Source organism: Phocoena sinus, chromosome 19 (assembly GCF_008692025.1).
Source record: "Phocoena sinus isolate mPhoSin1 chromosome 19, mPhoSin1.pri, whole genome shotgun sequence".
In the NCBI taxonomy this organism is placed as follows: Eukaryota; Metazoa; Chordata; class Mammalia; order Artiodactyla; family Phocoenidae; genus Phocoena; species Phocoena sinus.
The window spans coordinates 32328121-32342629 of NC_045781.1; the positions used below are offsets into that span (position 1 = coordinate 32328121).

The 14509-nt window shown below is 42.6% G+C and overlaps 2 protein-coding genes across 2 annotated transcripts in view; both read left to right on the forward strand.

Annotated features, from left to right (window-relative positions):
• Positions 1-2383: 2383 nt before the first annotated feature.
• Positions 2384-11489, forward strand: GINS3 (GINS complex subunit 3). Its single transcript, XM_032613471.1, has 3 exons — positions 2384-2825; positions 9898-10131; positions 10501-11489. Exons 1-3 carry the CDS (start codon positions 2640-2642, stop codon positions 10729-10731), a joined length of 651 nt encoding a protein of 216 aa, XP_032469362.1. The 5' UTR covers positions 2384-2639; the 3' UTR covers positions 10732-11489.
• Positions 2750-14509, forward strand: part of NDRG4 (NDRG family member 4) — a 105887-nt gene continuing 94127 nt past the window's right edge. Inside the window, exon 1 of the mRNA XM_032613463.1 lies at positions 2750-2825. The gene's annotated coding sequence lies outside the window, so the exon portion shown is untranslated. The remainder of the gene's footprint in view (positions 2826-14509) is intronic.

The following is a 14509-nucleotide window of genomic DNA, read 5'->3' on the forward strand; positions in this document are numbered from 1 at the left end:
TCACTTTTTCTGGCTTATTCACTTATTAGTTCAAGGAGAAAACAGACTAAATAGAGAAAAAACATACAAGAAATGAATAATAGTTTCATGGATGAGCCAGGACGTTAAATAAGAAAACCAAGGTACTCTGATTTCATCTTAAACACTAGCCTGTTACCTTAGTATCAAAATAACTGTGGTATTTGAGTTTAGAGCCAATATTCTAGTCTCTGTACAAAAATAATGCCTTTCTTTGGCACGTTAAGCATCCATCTCAACAGTTTCAACATAAAAAATAACTTACTCTCTTTGTCAGCAAATAACCTGCATTGCCTTCAATTAGACAAATTAACTTATATTTCTAGCCTAAACTATATCCAGTACCCTACATCCATTCATCCTAGAAATCATAAGTTTTGGATATGAATTATGTTTATTTTTGTATTGGATTGTGTAGCAAACTGAGCATTTAAAATATGATAAAGAAAAGGACTCCCATGTAACTACCACAAATAGATAACCCTGGCGATCCAGTGCTTAGGACTCTGTGCTTTCACTACGAGGGTGAGGGTTCAATTTCTGGCCGGGGAACTAAGATCCCGCAAGTCGAGCATCGCAGGGGAAAAAAAAGATAAAGAAAAAGACTCTCATGTAACTACCACAAAATAGATAACTGAAAGTTCAAGGCTGGTTTCTCCACTGGGCTGCACACCTGCCTGTTCAGCGGCTCCTGGACTCCATGAGTGCCAAATTTAACATGTATTTTGCCTCAAACCGCCCGTATTCCCGTGCTCTGTACAGCAATTAGTGACACCTCCATCCACCTAGTCAACCAAGTTAAAAACCTGAGTCATCTCTGACCCTCTCTGTCCGTTCCTTCCTATATCCAACTGCTTGCCAGGTACTGCCCACGGAACAGCTTCCAGACCGACTTCCCTGCATCTAATCTCTCCCTTCTTCACCCCACTGCCAGAATTCTCTTCTTAAAGCTCAGATATATGTTACTACTTGCTCAAGAACCTTACACTTTTTCTCCCATTTCCTATGGAATAGTCTAACTCCCTAGGATAGCACCCAAGGCTTTCCATAATGTGGCCCACTCCCCCACTGCTTCTGGTTTTGACGATGCCCAGGATTTAACTTACATTGGTCACTGAGTGATGACACAGAGTGGTCAGTGCCACTGAAAGACGTTTTATTGCTCCCAAGGGAAGGGGGCACATCATGCCATGCAGGGCCACACAGGGAAGTACCAGGGTCAGTCAGGAGGCACAAGGAGCAAGGGGAGAATATGGCCCAGAACCTTTACTGTGGTTTCTGTGGGAAGAAATGGGTGAGGCAGAGTAGGCAAGTCTGAACAAACTTAGGAGTGGATAGTTTGAATAAGGTTGGTCTCTTAGTTGTCCAGTTCTTGGCCCTGGGGTGATTTAGGGCAGGGGAAATATTGGCTTGGTATGTGGGAGTTAGATAAAGGAAGTGGTTGGGATGTGGGCTTTGGATCAGTTGCTTTGTACATGGCAGGCAGGTTCATAGGCAAGTTGTTTGTTACTCTAGGAATTAGCTCACCCTGGGAGGAACAGTTCCCTCGGGGCTGCAAGGCCCCAAGATGTCAAAGCATCATAAAATACACAACATAAAAAACATGGTGAACACACATTCCTTTCCTAGGAACCCTCTGCTCACAGCTCTAGTCGCCCCAGAAAATGTCCTTCTTTATGAAATAAGTTCTGTAGTGCCTCTCTCAACACTCTGCCACCACCCACGCCCCTGAGCCCCCAAGTCTGGTACCTGTAACATGACCCCTTCCCTGTCCCTGTGGCACTGACACAGGCACCCAATCTACAGAGTGGCTGGCCACCTATGACCAATGTGCCTGCCTCAAAGAGATGAACTGGGCCGATCAGATTCCCTCTTTTAAGGATTTAAAATAAAAGCCACAAAAGGAGATGGCCACTTGATGTTAAGGTGAACCGGGGGGCCCTGAAGTAGACTCAGGGCCTTTGCAAGCCACGTGTGCTGTGCTCCACCCTTCCTGCCACTCTACAGCTCCTCCAAAATACTACAAATAGTCCATAATAACTATCTGGAGCTAGTGCTAGAGTTTTGTTTTGTTTTGAATGTTTCTTTCAAGTACCAAGATTAACAGATATTCACAGAGATTGACAAACTGTAGTAAACAGGTCAGAACGGATCAAGCCTGGGAGAGAGGGTGCAGTGATCTTTTTTTAAGCCCCCAAACGTTTTGCAAAGTGTTTTAAATTTCATATAAACGTTTAAAGGACCACATAAAGACAATCCAGTGCAAATGCATCTTGCAGTTTCAGAGGCATTTCCAGCTGCTTTTTAAAGTTCTCACACTGGGCTACAGAGCTGCAAAAAATCTCCAGGCAGATCCACCTACTGCTTCCCCTCCCTTGGGTAGCGCTGAACCAAATCCGCAGACTTTGTCGATTGCTTCTGCCTGGGCAGATCCGCCTGGATCGACTGCTCTTGTCTGGCCCGTCCCCGGGCGCGGTAAAAGCGTTTGAATCCAGCCTGGTGGCCGCAGCGACATCCTCAACCCTCACAATCCTGACCGGCCTCAGCCGCCTCCTCTTTCTTTTACATCCCTGACTCTCCCGAATCACAAGAGTGGAAACGGAGAAGCTCAAGCCGCCGCCATGTCCGAGGCTTATTTCCGGGTGGAGTCGGGTGCGCTGGGGCCTGAGGAGAACTTTCTTTCCTTGGACGACATCCTGATGTCCCACGAGAAGCTCCCGGTGCGCACAGAGATCCCTATGCCGCGCCTCGGCACTTTCTTCCTAGACCGGAGCGGAGGGTCCGAGGCTGACAACGCAATCCCTCAGGTAAGCGATCCGGTCCGGAAAGACTACAACTCCCGATAGGCCTTGCGGGCTTGGGGGGCGCCGCGTCGCCGGGCGCGCTGCCTCTGGGATCTGTAGTTTTACGGGGAGGCAGGGCCGTGCGTTAAGGAGTCTTGTCCGCTGGTCCCCCGCCGACCTAGGCTTCAACACCCCTACGGAAAGTAAATTTATACTGCGTCGTCAGGCTCCCTGCAGCACGGATTTCATTTTTGAAACTATCCATATTCAGCAGTGTCTTTTCACCCCTACGTGTGTTGATGCTTAAGGATTGGCGCCTACGGAATACTTGAGGACCAGGGTTCTGATCACTTTTGCCTTAGAACACAACAGTTTGGGGTTGTATAGAGTAGATGATGTCTGGGAACCGCAGATTGCTAGATTCATTCCTGCGTAATGAAGACGGTATCAGCAACCATTTCCTGAGGGCTTTAGTGTAGGCATGGATGGGGTGGGGGGAGTATACTTTTCCATCTATTACCCCTTTAGTCCTTCAACAACCCTATAGTTATGTGATGTTACATATAAGGAAATTGAAGCCCAGAAAGTTTGGGCCAGGGTCTCATTGTAAGTGGTGAGCTGGGATTCGAACCTAGGATTGCAGGACTTCAAATTCGAGTTTGTCCCAGGAACATGGCTTGTAATGGTTATTTTTGATTTCCTATTTAACCTAAGTTTTGTTTAGAAGGGTGGTTTTGTTTGGTCTCTTTTGAGTTAATTTTTTGTCAAAGTAAGGCATATGCAGAGTTTAAAAAGTTAAATGGTACCTAAAGATTTATAACAAAAAGTAGCAGGTGCTGCCTTGCTTCCCTCATGCCCCTTTCCATTTCCACAGGATCTCTCTACTTTTTTCAGTTTCTTCAAAATTCACCTCCGTATTTCTAAATAATGTTCTTACATTTATCTTGATTTTTTTTTTTTTTTGCGGTACGCGGGCCTCTCACCGCTGTGGCCTCTCCCGTTGCGGAGCACAGGCTCCGGACGCACAGGCTCAGCGGCCATGGCTCACGGGCCCAGACGCTCCGCGGCATGTGGGATCCTCCCGGACATGGGCACGAACCCGTGTCCCCTGCATCGGCAGGCGGACCCCCAACCACTGCGCCACCAGGGAAGACCCTTAAATTTATCTTAATTTTTAAAAAAAATTTAGACATTATTTATTGACTTTCCATTATAGTAGTTAAGGATTTAGTTCTCTTACACACTGATATACAGATGTATCGTCCATATTTTATTCATATTTCCTTCGTTTTTACTTAATGTCCTTTTTCTGTTCCAGGATCCCATCCAGGACACCACATTGCATTTAGTAATCATGTGTCCTTAGGCTCCTCTTGGCTTTGACAGTTTATCAGACTTTCCTTGTTTTTAATGACCATGAATTTTGTGGAGTGCTGGCCAGGTATTTTGTTGAGAATGTTCCTCATTTGGGATTTGTCTGATGGTTTTCTTACGATTAGACTGTGTTCGGAGGAGGAAGACCACAGAGGTAAAAGTGCCGTTTTTACCACATCGTATCAAGGGTACATGCCATCAGCATGACTTATGTTGATAGATACCTTGATCACTTGATCGAGGTGGGGTTTGTCAGGCTTCTTCTCTGTAAAGTTACTCTTTTTTTCCACCGTTTTTCTCTCTGGAAGGAAGTCATTATGTGCAGCCATACTTAAGGAGTGGTGAGTTGTGCTCCACTTCTTTGAGGCACAGTGTCTGCGTAAATTATTTGGGATTCTTCTGCATGGGAGATTTGTGTTGGAAGGTTTTTAATGACATTTAATTTCATTCATAGACACAGGACTATCAGATTTTCTTTTCTTGTTTTACTCTTGGTACCTTGTTTTTTCCCCCTAGGAATTTGACTATTTCATCTAAATTTTCAAATACAGTGTTATAATGTTCAAATATCCTTTTACTATCTTTTAAACATCTGTACAGTTATAGCTGTGTCCTGATTTTTATTCTTTTTAAAAAAATAAATAAATTTATTTATTTATTTTGGCTGTGTTGGGTTTTTGTTGCTGCGCACCAGCTTTCTCTAGTTGTGGCGAGTGGAGGCTACTCTTCATTGCGGTGCGTGGGCTTCTTATTGCAGTGGCTTCTCTTGTTGAGGAGCACAGGCTCTAGGTGCGCGGGCTTCAGTAGTTGTGGTGTGCTGGCTCAGTAATTGTGGCACACGGGCTTAGCTGCTTCGCGGCATGTGGGATCTTACCGGACCAGGACTCGATCCCATGTTCCCCTGCATTGGCAGGCAGATTCTTAACCACTGTGCCACCAGGGAAGTCCCCTGATTTTTATTCTTGATATGGAGAAATTATGATGTCTTTCTTAATTAGTCTTACTAGGAGTTTATCACTTGTGTTAGTCTTTTCAAAGAACTAAGTAATGGCTCTGTCAACTTTCTCATTTGTACTTTTATTTTTAGGTCATTAAATTCTTATCTTAATTGGTTCTTTCCTTCTACTTTCTTCAGACTTGATTTTCTTTGTTCTCTTCCACCCAGTCACATTTTGAGATGGGTACCTAGGTCATTGATTTTTCAACTTTCCTTTTTACATTTTTAGCTGTGCATTTCCTCTAGCTTTAACTAGATTTCACAAGTTTTAATTTGATTTTCTGATTTCCGTTGTGAATTCTTCTTTGACTCATGGATTATTTGTAAGACTGGTGCTTAGGTTCAAACATTTGGGGATTTTACTATGTACACTTTTGGGTTTTGATTTCTGGCTTAGTTACACAGTGGCAGAGAACATAGTCTGAATGATTTCAGTTATTTGAAGGTTAACGCTTGCTTTAAACCCCAGCATGAGATAATTTAACCCTTCTATATATGCTTGAAAAGCTCTATATTGTGAAGTAATGGTCTGCAATACATAATTTATATCTGTAAATTAAGTCAAGTTTGTTATTTGTTTTGTTGAGATCGTCTATATTCTTACAGTTTTTTTGTGTTTGCTACTTCTCATTTATCTAAAGAGATATGTTAATGTCTCCCACAATGATTATAGGTTTGTCAGTTGCTCTTTTTAATTCTGTTAATTTAGATAGTATTTATATTCTTCTTGTGGGTTTAATGACCCTTTTATTATTGTCACATGTCCCTCTATCTCTAGTAATGCTTCTTTCTTTTGATTACTGTTTGCATAACTTTTTTCCATCCTTCTATTTTCAACCTTTATATGTCTTTATATTTATATTTATGGTATGACTCTTTTAAGTGGCATATAGTTGGGGGTTTTTGTTTGGTTTGACAATTTTTTTTATTGGTATATTTAATGAATTTACATTTATTTAATTATTGATTTATTTGTGTTTATTTTTACCTTCCTACTATTTTCTTTATGTTCCATCTGTTTTAGTTTCCTTTTTCTTTTTTGACTTCTTGTGTATTAATCAAATTTTTGTTATCCATTTTCCTTTTTATTATTTATTCTTCTGTTATTTTAGTGGCTACCTTAAATATTACACAATCATTTTTGACTACCAAAAATGTTATATGAATTACTACTTTCATCACTTCACAGTCAGTGCTAGAATCTAAGAACATTTTTTTTTTTTTTTTTTTTTTGCAGTACATGGGCCTCTCACTGTTGTGGCCTCTCCCGTTGCGGAGCACAGGCTCCGGACGCGCAGGCTCAGCGACCGTGGCTCACGGGCTTAGCCGCTCCGCGGCATGTGGGATCCTCCCAAACCAGGGCACGAACCCGTGTCCCTGTATTGGCAGGCAGACTCTCAACCACTGTGCCACCAGGGAATCCCTAATAACATTTTAACTCCATTTTCTCCCTCTTTTCTTTTATGTTATTGTTGTATTGTAATTTGACCAGTTTTAAATCCTATAAAACATTATTGTCATTTATTGTTATTTTTATATTTACACACTTATTTACTCTTTCCATTACTCTTTTTTTTTTTCCTTCCTACATTTCCATATTTCTTGCTGGGGTCATTTTCATTCTTCCTTCTTGATTTCTTTACTCTGGGTCTTCTAGTGATAGATTCTCCATTTCTGTCTGTACAAGGGGTCCTGAAGACCAACGTTGGGTTCAATGATTCACTAAGAGGACCCACAGGACTCATCAGATAGTCATGCTTGTGTTTAAATTTTAATACAGTAAAAGGATAAGAGCAAAATCAGCAAAGGGAAAGGGTGCATGAGATGAAGTTTGCAGGAAACTAGACACAAGTTTCCAAGAGTCCTGTCCCAGTGGAGTCATGTAGGACACACTTAATCCAGTAATGAACTGTGACAACATGTGTGAAATATTGTCTACCAGGGAAGCTCATTAGAGACTCAGTACCCAAGTTTTTACTGGGGGAAGTTTACATAGGCACTCTCTACCTAGAACATACCAAGATTCCAGACTCCAAGAAGGAAAGCAGGGGTTCAGCATAAGCCACATTGTTTGTACAAACAGTGTAGGTGTGGGCTTCCCTAGTGGCGTAGTGGTTGAGAGTCCACCTGCCGTTGCAGGGGACACAGGTTCGTGCCCCGGTCCGGGAAGATCCCACGTGCCGCGGAGCGGCTGGGTCCATGAGCCATGACCGTTGAGCCTGTGTGTCCAGAGCCTGTGCTCTGCAACGGGAGAGGCCACAACAGTGAGAGGCCCTCGTACTGCAAAAGCAAACAAAAAACAAAAGCAGTGTAGGCATATTGAGGCACTCTTATCAGTCCCAGGAATGGTGGGAACTCTCCTGAAACCCAAATTCCCAGATACCAACCAAGGTCATCCTTACAAGCAGGCCTTTCTAAGGAGAGCAGTCTCAGGCTGCTGTGTTAACTTTTTAGTGCACACTTTCTCTCTGGAAATGCCTTTATTTCACCTTTGCTTTTAAAGGATATTTTCACTCGGTATAGAATTTTAGTAAGCAGTTATTTTCTACCAGCACTTTGTAGTAGGCTTTAACTCTTATTGTTTCTTCTTTAAAGGCAATATATTCCTCACCTCCACTAATAGCTGCTTTTGTCTCTGTCTTTGTTTTTTCAGCAATTTGAGTAAGATGTGCCTCGTTGAAGTCTTATTACTATTCTTCTTGGTATTCATAATGTTCCTTGAATCTGTGATTTTTATATTCCTTTTGATTTTGGAAAATTCGTGGCCATTATCTCCAGATATTTCTTTTGCCTCAATCTATCCCTCCTCCCCTTCTGGGATTCAAATTACATGTATGTTAGACTTTTTTTTTTTTTTTTTAACCATATTCCATATGCCTCTTAGGCTCTTTTTTCTATTTTCTCTCCATGTTTTAGTCTGGTTATTTTCTACTGATCTTTTTTCCAATTGATGATCCTCACTTCTGTCTATGTTATATCTGGTAAAACTGTTAAATTTGACTTAATCTAGTGAGTTCTTCAGGTCAATGATTGCATTTTTCAGCTCTGGAATTTCCATTTGATTTTTTATTTATTTTAAAGTCAGAGCCTAATTACTGTTGATATTTAGTTCCAAATATTGGACTTTACTTTTCTCTCTTCTTTCTTGGATCTTGACCCCTCATGTCCTGGCTGCTTGGGCAGCTTTGAACCAAATATTTTTATCCCCAGCCCTGTGAAGTTTACCAAAAGCTCTGCTCACCCACCCCTCAAAGCCACCCCCACCTTTAACAGCAATTCTCCTCTGTGAGAGTTTGTGCCTTTGTTGCCTCCTTAACCCAGTTACGCTTGCCTTTTTCTTTTTTGGATGTTTCTCTTAACTTCTTGCATTCAAGATTATGAAACTTTGCTGTGGGCCCTGCCCTCCCTTCTCCTCCTCCTGTTCACCCTGGTGGTGTGTGGGTGAGGTGCGGGGGGGGGGGGGACCCACAAATATATATCAGCCCAACAGCCCTAAGTCTCCTCCTTTATTATTAGGAAACAAAACAACACCAACAAAAAGTGGCATTTTGAGTGTGAACAACACTGTCAGATGAGTTAGTTGAAGTTTTTTTTTTTGTACTGTGTCCTCAAATTTAATGGAGTAATGTGTCTTGTATATATAAAAAGAAAATCTCTAAAAAAAAGTCAGAGAAAGACAAATACTGTATGATTTTACTTATATATGGAGTCTAAAAAACAAAACAGGTGAACAAACATAACAAAATGGAAACAGCCTCGCAGATACAGAGAACAAACCAGTAGATGGTTGTTAGAGGGGAGGGAGGGGCAGGAGGAGTGAAATAGGTGAGGGAGATTAAAAGGTACAAACTTAATTACAAAATAAATGAGGCACAGGGATAAAGTGTTTTTTTTTTTTTTTAAAAGTGGAGTCCATATGATCTTAATGGAGAACGTTTTTCAGATTCTCATTGGGATATTAAAATGCTAGCTAAATTTCTAGCTGTTTTATATAGAGCTGATTGCTTCAATTTGTAGCTTCTGCAAATTTTTAACTGCCTGTTTTTAGGAGTATAAATGTTACTTTTTTGCAGACCTTTGAGGTAAAAACAGGCCCTTGCATATGCTATTCTTATCTATGTTCATTTTAATGTTTCTGCAGCTTGCACTGCAGAAACTGCTTGCATCGTGGCCACCTCATCTATTTACTAATTCTGTTAAGGCTTTAAAAAATAGAGACATTTACCTTTTCTGTCATCTTTAAAGCTGTGTAGTGGGCTGGGGAGGGGCTGTAGCCTGAGCTCAGGCTGACCCTATTTTTCTTTATATTCCCCAGCACCTAGAGAGGTGCTTGGCACATAGTAGGTAGTCAGTCAGTGCATATGTGGAATAGATGTTGAATCTTCAAAGGAAGTAGAAATGTTTACTATATCTCTGAAGTATCTGCAATTGGACAGTTTTTATTTATGTTAGATAGAAAACTTTCCCTTTGTGCCACATTTTTGTTCTCGACTTTGTTTTTGGTATATAAATCCTTTTTCTCTCTCCATTCCATCATGACATAAAACTTCAGCCCACACAGTTCACTTCTTCAAGTCACAGCTGTATCTTCTGTATTTGACAGTTATGCCCCTAAAGAGAACAGGCAGTATTGATATTCCCTCAGGCCATGTGCATTTCCTTTTTGTCACACACATTTCCTGCTATGTTACTTGTTTTTAAAACCTACAATCCTGTGCGATACAGGGCTCAAAGCTTGAACTCCCCTTGTGGCTGGCAAAAGGACTTTTTGACAACAAGCGCCGGATCCTTTCTGTGGAACTTCCCAAAATCTACCAGGAGGGTTGGAGGACCGTGTTCAGTGCAGATGCCAACGTGGTGGACCTCCACAAAATGGGGCCACATTTCTACGGGTTCGGCTCCCAACTCCTGCATTTTGACAGTCCAGAGAACACAGACATCTCCCAGTCTCTCCTGCAGGCAAGTTATTGACGTGAAAACCTATGGCATTGCACATGTCTCAGGAGCCAGCCGTGGCAGCCACCAGATGTTACTCTTACCCGGGGAGTGTATGATTTATACAATCAGTTTCTTGTTATTCCGGGTCAGCCTACAATTAGACTGTGTTTGCTGATTATATATACATGTAAATATGGCTTGTCTGTCGCTCTTCATATTTGCTTGCTAAGAGTTGGGACCAACAGGAAGTCCTGGAAATAAGATACTTGATTACAGGTGGCAGAGGAGACGCAGACCTCCTTCTAAGTCCTAAACCAGATTCTTGCCTTTCGTGCCATTTAAATGTTCAGGGATTAAAATGTATCTGATTTCTGTCTCTCGCTTCTTCAGACGTTTGTTGGACGTTTCCGCCGCATCATGGACTCCTCCCAGAATGCTTACAACGAAGACACTTCGGCGCTGGTAGCCAGGCTAGATGAGATGGAGAGAGGCTTGTTTCAAACAGGGCAGAAAGGACTGAATGACTTTCAGTATTGGGAGAAGGGGCAGGCCTCTCAGATCACAGCTTCCAACCTGGTTCAGAACTACACGAAGAGAAAATTCACTGACATGGAAGACTGAAGGCCAGAAGAACACAGAATTGCTCCCTGTAGACTTATCCCTCTGTGTGTCCTTGATAGGAGCCTAGTTGACCTTGTATAGGGCCAGAATCATGTCCCATCTTGTGACTTATTCCCAGCAGCACTGTCGGGAGTGCTACCATCTGGTGGGGAAACAGCATGCTGGAGGATGTCCCTGGCCCTATAAGTCTTCCAGGACTATCCCACCTGCTGACCCACAGACCAGACCTACTTAGCCCAGGAACCCACAGCCAAAGAGAAACCAAAGTCCTTCATAAATAAGGATCATGAATGCATATATCGCAATAGAGTTGGAACTGGGATTCCTCATGCCTGGGAGTTTGGACAGCCTTAGATATCCAGTTTCACTAGCTCCAAAGGACGGGTACAAATGGGCCTTCCTAACCTGTTCACAAAATGTCCTCTTGAGCTTAATTGCCTCATCTTCCTCATGGTTGCACAAAGGACAGTACTCCCAGGATGCTGACTCGACTTATAAATATCTCCTGCCACCTGCCTATGGGGAGTTACCCAGTTTCAAAAAACAGTTGCCAAGAATAAGGAAGGAGGGCTTACCTGGTGGCACAGTGGTTGAGAGTCCGCCTGCCGATGCAGGGGACACGGGTTCATGCCCTGGTCTGGGAAGATCCCACATGCCACGGAGCGGCTAGGCCTGTGAGCCATGGCCGCTGAGCCTGCGCGTCCGGAGCCTGTGCTCCGCAGCGGGAGAGGCCACAACAGTGAGAGGCCCGCATACCGCAAAAAAAAAAAAAAAAAGAATAAGGAAGGAAAATGGAAAGCCCCGTGAGTGGCAAGGCTTTTACTAAAGAGAAGACATTGCTTTCCTCTTCTGTGAGGAGGGCTTCATGAACTGGACTTCACGCCTAGGCGGGAAATGGTTAAACTGAGCTTGTTTTTGCCTCTAGATCTTTAGAGCCCCCCCCGCACAGTTATTCCATGCTCTCCCTAGGAAAGCTGTCAGGGAGTTGTTTGGAATCGCAAAGTAGTTGTTAGAGGGTGTTAACCAGCCCTTATTACATTGAAATCAGGGCTTCAGGGTTGCTGGTTATGAAGAGCCCTGTTTGAGAAGCTTAGCATGGCAGATGTGAGTGGGCAGGAGACCTCGGTCATGGTTTTCTACTCTTCAGTAAGTTTTGCAATATTATTATATAACAGATTCCTGACCAGGTACTGAGACTCTGTTTAAGCAACCACGAAACTCTTTCCCTGGAGATCAAGGAGGAAACCTCAGGCAGAGTAGGAAACAGCATCCCTGGGACCCACTGGACTTTTTGAAGGGCAGTTATCACCACACCATGGGTCCCCTTCCAACTTCCCACAACTAGTGAAAATTGCCTTTGTCACTGGAAATTACAGTGGGATTTGGGTCTCCAGATTGTACAGACGTCTTGATGCAAACTTAGAATGTCAGAAATATTTTTTAAATGCCTGTTTTAAGATGGAGCTGATGTTTTTATAATTTGATTTTGGTGCTAAATAAATGATCCACTTTGCACATGAATACATTCTGTACATGTACTATTTCTGTAACTCGAGTACTACAGATGATCAGGCAAAGCTAACAGAAAATTTTGTCTTTGATAGTATTTGACAATAATGCCCCAATAAATCCATGTTTTAGCAACTGCTCTTTTGTTTGCACAATACTCATAACTATGGGGGACATTCTCCATAGGGATGGGCTGTGTCCTTGAAAAGAGGGACTTCCATTGCTGTCACAGCATTTACATATAGTCAGGGGCCCAGAGATAATTCATAGTCAGTGAGAAAAACATATTTTTTAATTTTTGGATTCACAGACAGCTTTGTTTTTAAAGTCAATCCTAAGGCTGCTGCCGGTTTTTTTTCTTATTAAAAAAATTTTGGCTCAGAGGCATATACCAAGAATATGTGGGTACGCACGTGTAGAATTTATTCCATTTTAAATTTTGAACAAATTATATTACAGGGAGCTTCCGAAGCCCATCTCCAATTACAGATTTGCCTTCGAGGCTGTCAGTTACTAACCCTCTCCCCAGCAACCTTCCCCCAAATCAGTCTCTTGTTCCCTTCAAAGAAGTGAATTTTTCAAAATAAGTCAGCAAATTGGCTCAGCTACCATATCACTCTTAAAAACAAGGGGGAATGTGTGCTCTTTCCCCTTAAAGGCTCTGTTCCCAGGTAACTCTGGTCTTAATTACATACAAAAGACCTCACTGTCTTCAGGCTTTTTCCCTGTGGTACAAGTTGGGCTGCCGAGAGGAAGGGCCAAGGCTTTGCTTTCCCAGGTCATTTCCTCCACTCTCCTGACCTCTGCGTTTTGGATGGCTCCATGGTCTGTCCTCGGATCTCTTCTAGCCATTCTGACTCCCTCCAGTGTCAAGTTTTAAATACCACCATCTATACGTTGATGACTCCCAAATTCCATCTCCAGCCAGACCTCCCTTCAACTCCAGACTTGCAGCCAACCACCTGCTTGACATTCCACTTCAACATCTGACCCCACGGGGCTGAAACTGAGGCCCTAATCTTACTCTCACAGTCTCCTCCTATCATCTTTCTCATCTCTGTTTTTGACAACTACATCCTTCCCTACTGCTCAGGACAGAAACGTAGGAGTCCTCCTTGGCCGTCTTTCTCATATCTTTTGGGTCAACCTTCAAGTCATTGGCAGAACATGCCTGCCTCTTCCCCACCTCCACTCCTGTCCGGGATGGTTGAGGTCACCTCCCAACTCCTTGCTTGCATTCATTCACCCTTCCCCGCCTTCAGACTCTTCTCACCAGAGCGGCCACAGTGGTCTTGTTCAAAAATAAATCAGATCTTATTACTTCTCTGCTTAAAACCCTCCCTTGTCAGAAAAAGGCCCCTCTGCCATACCAGCACCATTTGTTAAAAAGTCCATCCTTACCCCAGTGATTTGGTATTGAATTTTCTTACTGCTTCCACAGCAGAAGTAATTTGTTCCTTATTTTAAGCAAAAATTTCACCTAGCCTAAGAGATTTCTGAACATTTTATAGAGCTTGTTAATCTCTGAGCACCACTGGACCTGAGAAGTTTCTGGACTACTGTGTCTGAGGTAGTGAAATTGGAATGCAGAAATATTGAGCAGCTCACTCAAGTTCATACAGAAGTCAAGTCCTGTTCTGAGTCTTTCGGTTCCACCAGCCTTCAAGAAATTCCAGGAGAGCTTTTCATCTTTACACCATCTGGGACAATGGTGCTTAAGTGAAAATATAATATTTTACACTGATCTTGGCAAAAGAAAATAATTGCAGAGGCCGTACGTACATTTCTGAAAGTAGGTACCTTTGTGTTCAAGAGAAAAATCTATACTTGAAGTAACTTGTGGCACAAAATATAGGATAGATGCTTAAACTATAAGAATTACTCCAAGAACCTTAATTTCAACAGTCCTTATCTAATATAGTTAAAATGAAAATCTTAATATTGATTACACATAGAAAGTTATTTATTTTTACATCTTTATTGGAGTATAATTGCTTTACAATGGTTAGTTTCTGCTTTATAACAAAGTGAATCAGTTATACATATATGTATCTCCTCCTGCATCTCCCTCCCTCCCACCCTCCCTATCCCACCCCTCCAGGTGGTCACAAAGCACCAAGCTGATCTCCCTGTGCTATGCGGCTGCTTCCCACTAGCTATCTATTTTACGTTTGGTAGTGTATATATGTCCATGCCTCTCTCTCGCCTCGTCACAGCTTACCCTTCCCCCTCCCCATATCCTCAAGTCTATTCTCTAGTAGGTCTGTGT

Excerpts from the sequence above, each read along its gene's own strand:
- GINS3 (XM_032613471.1), top strand. The coding sequence starts at position 2,640 with ATGTCCGAGGCTTATTTCCGGGTGGAGTCGGGTGCGCTGGGGCCTGAG. Across the intron at positions 2,826-9,897 it reads CTGACAACGCAATCCCTCAG|GGCTCAAAGCTTGAACTCCC; the intron begins GTAAGCGATCCG and ends TGTGCGATACAG. Across the intron at positions 10,132-10,500 it reads TCTCCCAGTCTCTCCTGCAG|ACGTTTGTTGGACGTTTCCG; the intron begins GCAAGTTATTGA and ends TCGCTTCTTCAG.